We start from the raw sequence: 9895 nt of genomic DNA on the forward strand, positions 1-9895 counted from the left end.
TACTGCTGCCTGTCTGACTTCCAGTGAAATGTGTTCTTCAGTTCCTTTACAGTAAGGGATCACCAAACATTACAAGAATCATTTATATGCCTTTCCTACCACTGACTGAACAAAAATTAAGCATTTTACATCCCGCTGTGGTGGGAATGTAAAATAGAAAGAAATGCTCTTATAGGCATCTGGAAGGATACTTTGCATTACTGGAAGTACAGCAGCTATGGAGTTGGGCTAACGTTTTCCATTAATTTAGTTTTAATCTAGGAAAGGAGACATGAGTCTTCACCTATTATGCCTCCATGAGTTAAGTTTGATGAATGGCATTATTGGTGAACTCAAGTGCTGAAGAGAATTCCTAATGGTAATATCTAATAGCCTTAAAATAGTACCAAACCAAACATTTTCACTTACACATCTTTATTTTAGCAGCTCGGTTTTTACATCCTACATATTTTTCTTTGAATGCATTTCTGTTCCTATATTCTGCATAGATGACATAGTCATTAACTCTTGTAGTTGACTTTTTCATTTGCTATTTGCTGCTACCTGGCCTGAAAGTCAGGAGGATAAACGAAATGTTCTTGGTAGAAATGAAGCAGCATTTAACTTCTCAGCAGAACTTTACTTTGATGGAGACTTCAGTGTCAGCTTTTCTTCCTCCTCTTTTTCAAATCCTGAGCAGACAGGAGAGCTTCCCTTGGGATATCGAGCACAACACTTACGCAGTTCTTGAATGACAGCCTGACACTTTGATTCCATGTAATTGTTGGCTGAAAAACAGGCAGACCCGAGTCATGATCTTTTCAAACTAAGTGTATAGCAAGGTTATATCAGCACTTTTTTAAAAGTTTATTTATGTATTTGGAACAGGGTCTCACTACGCAGCTGAGAGTCCTAGTGATCCATCTGTTTTCAGCCTCCCCAGAGCTGGGATTACAGGTGTGCACCACCAAACCCAGACTCAGTTCAATGGCTCACCTTGCCCTGGGGGCAGGCCAGCGCGGCATGTGGGACCGGGGATGGAACCCATGTCCCTGCACTTGCCAAAGCAGGCGCTTAGTTCGCTGAGCTATCTTGCCGGCCCAAGATCAGCACTTTGTACCCCTTCTAACCTTCAGTACATACGAAATGAAGCAAGTAGATAGAGTCAGATCCCTTGTTTTTTTTTCCCCTCAGACCTGTCAACAGGCCAACTAGAAAAGTTTAATTTACAAAGCAGTTGAAGACTATTTTAATATACAATTTAATTTTCTTCTAAGGTCAGGTTAATAGCTTATGTGTGTTTTTAAAAAGGGTGACTAATCCCTTTTGGTAATTTGATAGATTAGAAAAATGCACAGAATCCACATATGTACTTTGGTTTTTATAAAAACAGAATATACATCATAAAATAATCATAAAATGAACTAAGGTGAAAGTTACATCAAATGAAATACACAAAAGTTTTCTATGGTAGGTAGTAAATATTTGGAGGAATCTTGACCATTTTCCTTTACGCCTTCATATTTTCATGAGCATCCACCTCTATTACTTTAATAATAGGAAAAAAATGCAAAAAACCACTTATACACAGTATAATAATGTTACTTGCTTTTCTGGTAATAATCACTTACTGATTAAAAAAATAGTCCTCTACTATTTGGTCACACATAGCAGCTGATTTAAAGCCTAGCAGACAAATCACATTGAATATGCTTTAACTGAATTTTTCATTTTAAGATTGATTGATTTATTGGAACCAGGGATTGAACTCAGGCCCTTGTGCTTGCCCAGGGAAGTGCTTATTCTACTGAGCCATCTCCCTAGCCCCTCTTTTTCAGTTTTTTTAAAAAATGTATTTGGTTGTTGCAGGGTCTCACTATGCAGCTTGGACTCATGATGATCCTCCTGCTTTCAGCCTCTCCAGCGCTGAGATTATAGGCATGTACCACTATGCCCAGGCTGCCCTAGGGGAAAGGCTGGCAGGGCATGTGGTACCGGGGATCAAACCTCAGTACCTGCCCTTGCCTAAGCTTGCCAAAGCAGGTTCTTTAGTCCACTGAGCTATCTCACTGGCCCCTGAATTTTACTTTCACCACTAACAGTTAGTTGCTGACTATGGCAACAAATTCCACTTGCATTTTCAACCCCCTCCTACAAGACTGCTTTTAAAAAGTGAGCTGTCAGCTGCAGTGAAGACTACTTTCTTGTTTGGTTTTGGCAGTGTTAGGGATCACATCCAGGGCCTTGAGCATGCTGGGCAATTACTTTAGTTAGGAGCTGTAGCCCCAACCCCTGAAGACTAATTTTAAAATTAGTCCTTTTTTTTAATAAAGGAACTTAACCAGTTCAGCAATTCTCAACTTGACTATGTAATGATTAGCTTTCTCAGATGACACTAGCCCTTGGCAATCTGATGTAATTGTTCTAGGCAACTCTCTAGGTGATACTAATGTACAACTATGATTTAAAACTTTTCTATCTTTGACATTACAATGGGAGAAATGTTCAGGATGAATTACAGAAATGTTACAGTCTGTGAAAAGAATGTAGATTGCAGATAAAATAATAACCTTTTCATATAGTTGACAGGTAAAGTTGAGATATATTTAAAAAGCATGCTACATACTACCTTGCAAACATTTCTGTATTTCACAGGCTTGTTTCTGGCACGGATCCTTTTGTGGCATATCCAGAAATCTAAAACAAGAAAAATTATTATTTTGCTTTTTTTCATAAACACTATAAAGCCTCACTGCATGGAATTTTCTTCTCAGACAAGTAGTATACCCTTACAGATGCTGCAAAGTAATTACACTAAAAAATTCTTTCCATTTATATGATGAACCAACTGTATTTTCATAATATCCATTTCATTAAGTTTGTAAGATATAGATTTACGTAAGACAAAAACCCCTTAAATTTAACCTACCCATCTTGAACATTATTAAGTAATGTGGAGCTACAGGAACTGCTGCTGCCACTCTCGGGGCCTGGCCCACTGTCCAGGTCTGTGACCTATGAGCAAACTTGTTCAGTGATTTAATTCTTTGAGCCTTGTTCTTTACCACTTGTGCATATAATGTGAGCCATACCTACCTCAAAGCCTTGATGGCAGGACCAAATGTGAGAAAGTATATAAAGTGTGTACAGTAGAGTGCCTGCAAGGCAGTGAGGACTCAATACACAGTAGGTGTTATTTTCAAGACATTTTTAAAATGAGGTCTTACTATGTGTGTTACCCAGGCTGGCCCATGACCTGGGGGCTCAATCAGTACTCTTACTTCAGCCTCCCAAGAAGCTAGGGCTACCATGCCTAGCTTGACTTGTTTTAATGTATATAAACTGTTATGGTTAACTCAGAAAATGCTCCCCAGGTAGTAAATGCTTTCCTAGGAATCAACAACATTTGGAGCTATTACTTTTTGAGAAAGGTGCCAGTTGAACAGCTAAAATAATTTTTGGAGCTCTTATGAAAACCAGATATCTGAAGTATTGTTACCAGAGAAGAAATTTAAGTGCCCACAATTTTGATCAGCAACTTCTAATAATCTGAAGCACATTTTCAGGAAGAAAAGAGGCCTGGGAGCCTTTGTAACTGATTTCATCAATACAAATAACCCTTTCCCCATGCTAACCCCCTAAATTCTCAATAGATCCAAATTAGGTCAGTACTGGGATGGGAAACACTGGAGCAAAACCTAGGATATTTACAGGATGGGAGAAGGAAAGGCAGGTGAATTTCTGCAGGGCAAGTAAGTGACAAATAGATGTTGATGCTTCTAGGAGCTGCTCTCTTCTCTCTAAATCAGTACCAAGTCCTTGGTGATCAGGGTATCTGTTCTGTAGCACGTGCTGACTTTTGTGGGATTCATCAAACCCCAGGTCCAGCCGGTGATGTCCAGTAAAGGTTCTACGGCAATCTCCAAGGGAGTCAACTTCAAGTTATATATCCTGACTAAGTGCCTTTGTTGACTCACTTTCTGCCTGTGTAACTCGCTCTGCAGGGTCACTTGCAGTTGTTCTTCAAGACCCTTCCTAAACGTCTATGTCCTCCATCAGTTTTCCAACCCACTCCCTCCCACCAGGCCCAAGAGTGGGTGCGCTGTGGTGGTGGGTGAAGATTGCCATATACTGAACACAACAGAGGAGCATATCTTCCTAGAGTCCCAGCACCTGGAAGAAAAAATCATTAAAGTCACCACAACTGAATAGAGTGCAAAACAAAGAAAGGGAGGAAGGAGGAGAACTAGAAGTACATACCAGGTTAATCATCAGGCAAAAGCTTAAGCAACAGCTCCTGCACTCCCCTGACCTGTCAGAAAAAGAAAAGTTTATAAAGTACCCTGATACAAGAGTCCCGATACAATGGAATATGATGAAGCAACACATATACCATTAGATGATGCTGTATCTGCCACAAGCGAGAGTTGTTATCCATGTAGCGCTCCTCTGGGTAGAGTTGCCACATGAGAGGTAGCTGGGAGGTAAGAAGGTGACTTGGCCTAGCTGCATCACCTAAGGGAACCTGGACTTGCTGGACTCGTGCCCTGAGGAAACTCGTCTCCTAAAGGCAAGGCATGATCCAAAACAAAACCGAACACTTCAGAATATTGACAATGGATAGAAATCAAGTTACTTAAAAGCAAAATTAAAGAAATAAGCAAAATGAGAAGTTACCTCTTCCACGACGGCCACCCATGTACGCTGGTATTCGTCGCGGTAGATTCCCTCCTGGTGAACCCAGAGGTGATCTGGTGGAGCCCCCACATCCTCTCCTGCCATTCTGGGCTTTGGGTTCCAACTTTATCCCTGCTTTTCTCCACCTAAGCCTGCAGCACCCGTGCACAGGACACAGGTGTGACTTTCTGGGTTTAAATGAACTCACCACTGAGCAAGGTGACTTGGGACTAGCAACCACTAACCAGAAGCAAAGCTCATACATATCTACTTGCACAGCCTGATTAGAAACAAACACATCTGAAGCTTTCTGCAAGGCTGAAAGTGACGGTGATGTCACGGTAATGCTGTTGGCTACAAAACACTCAAGGGTTCTAGATAAGCTCTGTAGGAGCACAGGCCCTTGTAGGAGCACAGGCCAAGGGCCACGAGGCTGGGCCCTCGCCTCACCCATTCTCTGCATTCACAGAACAGTGTCTGGCAAAATGCAGTTAGCAATACAAAGTGCACAGCTGCGTGCCTAAGGACACTGCTTTGGCAGGAAGGCAGTGACACAGACATCGATGCCATACTCCCCAGGTACAAGACACTTCTGAGAAGTTTCCAGTTTTTAAAAAGTAAGATTCTAAGTCATCTGCATGTTTTTCTAAACTGAAATTAAGAATTTAAAGGCAAAGGACTTATTTATCAGTCTACTAACTAAGGTTTCTTATCGTAGCAAGACATTTCCAAAAGGAGATTTTCATGTTAGGAAAAATATGTAGGGCAGCTTCACGGAATTTTTGAGCTACAAGTGACTGTGGGGGTCACAGTGATTCTAAACTGAGAGCAAATGCTAAGTATTCACCTAATGATGCTGCAGCATGTTGGGGGGGGGAGCTCATTTTCCCATACAGACACAAGCCAGAAAATCCCCTCTGCCCTTTGAGAGTTGTAAAGGAAACACACCTCTGCCCAGCCCTGAATATCACAAAAACTTGACATGAGCTTTACATGGACCTTTTGGGCCCTACCTTTCAACGACACAAACGTGCCAATGGGGGATTTGTCTCACAAAATACAGGCCTCTTATTCCCATCAGGTAGCCACTGGGGGAAAGAGAATGCAGCACATCCAGGGAGGCTGTGCAGAGCAAACCCGATGTTAGGACCAAGACACAGAATAGGAACAAGCAAGAGCAAAGCCAAATCCTTCTCTCTCAAGGATAACAACTTCACTCTGCTAGTTTTTTCTCACTAGTTTGCCCTCCCTAAAAGGAAAAGAGAAAAACTAAACTCCTCCAGGCCTAAGAAGGGGTCTGACACTGTGCTCTTAAGTATAAGTGCACCATGCCTGCTTGCCCGGCTCTCCGGAGTGGCCCTGTCTCCGAGCGCGGCACAGGCGCCTGTTTCCACACAGATGTGCTCTCATCGCAGACTTGTCCTTAACCAATGCCTCTTCTGATTCTACACACCCAAAACTTAGGAGTTATCTTGGATTTACACTTTTTCTTCAATTTCTACATCCCATTTATCATCAATTCCAGCAAAACCCACCACTCCCACTATACTGAATGTAAACTCCCCCCAAATACCAAGCTCATTTCTTTTTAAATTTTTTTGTCTTTTATGTATTTGGTACAGGGTCTCACTACACAGCTTGAACTTGTGATTCTCCTGTTTTCAGCCTTCCCAGCGCTGGGATTACAGGCATGTACCACTATCCCCGATCTCAGTGGACAGCACAACATGTCTGGGGGGAGGGCAGCACAGCATGTGGTGCCAGGGATCGAACCTAGGCCCCTGTGCTTGCCTAAGCAGGCACTTAGTCCACTGAGCTATCTTGCCAGCCCACAGGCTTATTTCAAACTTCATACTTTTTTTCTCTTCACTTTCCACTTGTCTAAAATGCATAAGCCTCTATATATACATATTTTTGGGGGGCAAGGAGGGTGCTGGGGATTGAACTCAGGACCTTGTGCTTCTCAGGCCGGTGCTCATACCACTGAACTATAAGCCCAACCCCTAGTTATATTATTTTAAGCCATTTTTTTTTCCATTTAGCAGATATCACTGTTTGACTTCCTTCTTCCCCAAGTTTTAGAAAGAAGTGATCCAAACAAAAATCCAGTAAACCCTAATGTAAAAATAAAATATATTACTATATCAATTGTATCAAAATATTTGAAATATATTAAACAAAATGATTAGTATATTAAGTTATTAATGTAAACATTTATACTAAATTAGCTTATATCAAATAAATACATTGATTTTGAGCACAGGAGGTATAGGTGTAGCCAACAATTTTTTTAAAAATGTAGAAGCCAAGAGTTAAGGGCTTCAGGACTGTTTCAACTTTATATATAGGTCCTAGCAACAACCAACATGTTGATATTTAAATTTCTTTTGAATAAAACCAAAATTTTATTTTTTACACTGATTTTACAATTAAATAATTTCAGCAGAAGAGAGGGAAGAGAGGCTGGAGATGATGTTTGAAGTTCTTATGAGTCACCCCAAAATATCCTCAGAGGAAGGGCCGTGGTCTGTGCTGCTCCACCCCAAAGGTGAATGTGCTATCTTCAGCAAGATGAGTCTGGGGACAACCCTTAGCCCCTTGTTGTGGACTTGTGTGTTCTACACTGAGACAGCATGAAGGCCTCTCGGGAAGGGAACTATAGTGATCCAGTGGCAGAGAAGTCACCACACAAACATCATTGATTAACCACATCCTCAGCAGAGAAAAGAAAAGGCTGAGCAAGACAATTCAAAGGCAAAAACCACAGGTTGTTGAAAGGGATACCATTTCCTTAAATGTGCTGATTCACAGAGCACTTGCTCCCAACACTGTTTCTGGTCAAATAAGTTTGGGAATCTTGAGTTATAACACACATTAGCATAGCTAAAGTTCTGGCAAGTTGTGCAGTAAAGAAACTTTATGTTGTTTAACAATATTTCCTAAGGTTATTTGACCAGAGAACATTTTTTTTCATGATACTTGTTCACAAAATTGAGGGCTCCTTGAAGTAAAATGAGTCTCTTAAAACCTCAAGATAAACTTAGGGACAAGGTGCAAAACAATATACCTACTACAAACCTATGCAATTTGAGGAAAATTACCAGCTGCAGATCCAAACAGATTCTAAAACATGTTTAGAAAACTTTATAACTGTATCAGGCTGGGGATATAGCTCAGCGACATAAGCGCCTGCCTGGCAAGTGCAAGGTCCTGAGTTCGATTCCCCACAAAGCCCCAAAGATTTATAGCTGTATCATCCACTAAAAGAGATCATCCTCATGGGGGTCACCTTGACGCAAGGGACCATATTGGCACAAATTCTTCTTACGCATTTTGAAAATTATGCTCTAAACAGGTAACATGTAATATAGGATTTTGTAGATCACTGAGACAACCACTTTTCCTTTACCAAATGAATTATTGTCTTTTTTTAAAAAAGCATGATTTGCTTTAATTTCCAGGTGTTGAGTAGTTTTTAAACATCAATCCGTTAACTACACTTACTTTATTTGAAGTCATTTAGTAAATTCATCCAGTTACAAGGATGAAGTTGTAGATAACATTGGCTTGGAATCAATCTTTCTTGCTTATGAATCCTGATTCTCACACATATAAGCTTTTGTGACTTTGGACAAGTTCACTTGTTTCTACCTCAGTTTCCTGAGGCATAAAATGAGAATTAAAGGACATATTGATCAATAGTGCTTATGAAGCAGTTCTTGCGTGCTTTATATATGTTCGTAAACATCAACTCATTTAATCTGCATGGTCTCATGGGGTACTATTAGTACCCCCACTTAAAGTTGAAAAAAGCTAAGAGGTTAGATAATTTGCATCTGGTAAGTAAACTAGAAAGTTGCAGAGCCTGAGTTCAATTGGGTCAGTGTGTAAAAAGGTAGCTATTAGCATTACAAAAGTGGATGTTATTCTGGAACATGAGATTAACACCAACAATAATCAAAATGTTTTTCTCCTTGAAAATACATAAAGGAACTTTATAAATTTGAAATATAATGAAAGGGCACAGTAGCCATGAACAGTAACTGAAAATAAAATGTGAGACAAAATCAAACTTAACACATTACAAATAGGTCCAACGTACACTTGAAAACCTTCCAGCCTTCATCATTACCAAAGTTAATCATGGAAAGCTGTGCCATGTGATCCTTAAGCGTCGGGTAAAAACAGGTTGCTGGCATATACATTACAAATGGTTCCACTGGCTTTGCGGGCCTATTTGCTGGGAGACTTGGGTTGGAACTGACTTGGGAGAAAAGAGCAAAGCATCAACACTTCTTCAAGTAACACCTAGGGTATGTTCCCTTTCCAGTACTGCCATATATGCCTGGCTTCAAAACTGCACAGAGCATGGAGAAACAAAGAGACAAACGCGATCCGCTGGGGCGGCACCAAGGCACATTTTGGTCTGGTTTAGAATCGCTCCTAAAATTCTCATGGAATTCGTTAACTTGTGAGTTGGGAGCTCTATACATTTAAGCCTTGGCACATCGATATACGTCAAATAAAATTACTTTTACATACAATTTCACCATTTCTGATAGCAGCAAGGAAAAAATGAGCTGAGGAAACTCTTCTGGACAGCTGGCGTAAAGCACCTGAACTTTCAAAACTGAAGTCCCCCGACTCCCCTTCCTGGTATCGAACAAATAGGTATCTAAAAGCCCTGCCAGAGCGCAGCAGCAGCCAAGCCCGAGCTACTTTTTCAGATCCAGTAGAGCACTGTTTCTGCAAAAGGTTACTCACATGAATATAACGTTTCTTGAGCTAATTACTCCACCTCGAGAACAGCTAGGCTAACGCTTCCAGGTCTCCCACCCCGAGCCGCTCGAGCCAGATCGCGACGGGAGCCCGGGGCGAGCCGAGGGGCAGCCCGGGCCGAGGTCACCAGAACTGAAGTTGCGAGACGCGGGCCGGTAACCGGAAGTGATCCAGGGAGAGTTGTACGAGATTCGGGGGCTGTGACTTAAAATAAAACAAAAGAAAATAAAACCTTAACTGTTTTGGGACCGACTTTCAACAGAGCGTTCCCCTGGCTCAAGAGGCCGGCGTTCGCGGCGACGTCGCCTCAAAGGGCTGTCCCCGAAGAGCGTAGGCCGCGCACAGCTCTCTTCGGCGGACGGGAGGGCAAAATGGGCGCCGTCGCTCGGGAGGCGCCTACCCAGGCGCCCGGGCGCCGCTCACAGACTGCCTACCTCGGCGGAGGCCGAGAGCACCGCCT

General features: G+C 41.8%; 2 protein-coding genes across 6 annotated transcripts; both read right to left on the reverse strand.

Annotated features, from left to right (window-relative positions):
• Positions 1–397: 397 nt before the first annotated feature.
• Cmc4 (C-X9-C motif containing 4) lies at positions 398–9893 on the reverse strand. Of its 3 annotated transcripts, none has more exons than XM_004648252.2 (3): positions 9421–9893; positions 2609–2676; positions 398–767 (listed from the first exon to the last, which is right to left on the reverse strand). In XM_004648252.2, the coding sequence occupies exons 2-3, from the start codon at positions 2664–2666 to the stop codon at positions 619–621; spliced, it is 207 nt and encodes a 68-aa protein (XP_004648309.1). In that variant the 5' UTR covers positions 2667–2676; positions 9421–9893; the 3' UTR covers positions 398–618. The 3 variants fall into 3 exon arrangements, with proteins under 3 accessions (XP_004648309.1, XP_023564247.1, XP_023564246.1); XM_023708479.1 differs by having other exon boundaries at positions 9674–9759; XM_023708478.1 differs by lacking the exon at positions 9421–9893 and adding an exon at positions 3691–4125.
• Positions 4062–9728, reverse strand: Mtcp1 (mature T cell proliferation 1). 3 transcript variants are annotated; one of them, XM_023708477.1, is made up of 5 exons: positions 9674–9728; positions 4657–4808; positions 4373–4543; positions 4240–4291; positions 4062–4152 (listed from the first exon to the last, which is right to left on the reverse strand). In XM_023708477.1, the coding sequence occupies exons 2-4, from the start codon at positions 4759–4761 to the stop codon at positions 4244–4246; spliced, it is 324 nt and encodes a 107-aa protein (XP_023564245.1). In that variant the 5' UTR covers positions 4762–4808; positions 9674–9728; the 3' UTR covers positions 4062–4152; positions 4240–4243. The 3 variants fall into 3 exon arrangements, with proteins under 3 accessions (XP_023564245.1, XP_004648308.1, XP_023564243.1); XM_004648251.2 differs by lacking the exon at positions 9674–9728 and adding an exon at positions 9421–9509; XM_023708475.1 differs by lacking the exon at positions 9674–9728 and adding an exon at positions 8759–9405.
• Positions 9894–9895: the final 2 nt, after the last annotated feature.

The sequence above is a fragment of the Octodon degus genome, unplaced genomic scaffold, assembly GCF_000260255.1.
Source record: "Octodon degus isolate 3935 unplaced genomic scaffold, OctDeg1.0 scaffold00373, whole genome shotgun sequence".
NCBI classification, from domain to species: domain Eukaryota; kingdom Metazoa; phylum Chordata; class Mammalia; order Rodentia; family Octodontidae; genus Octodon; species Octodon degus.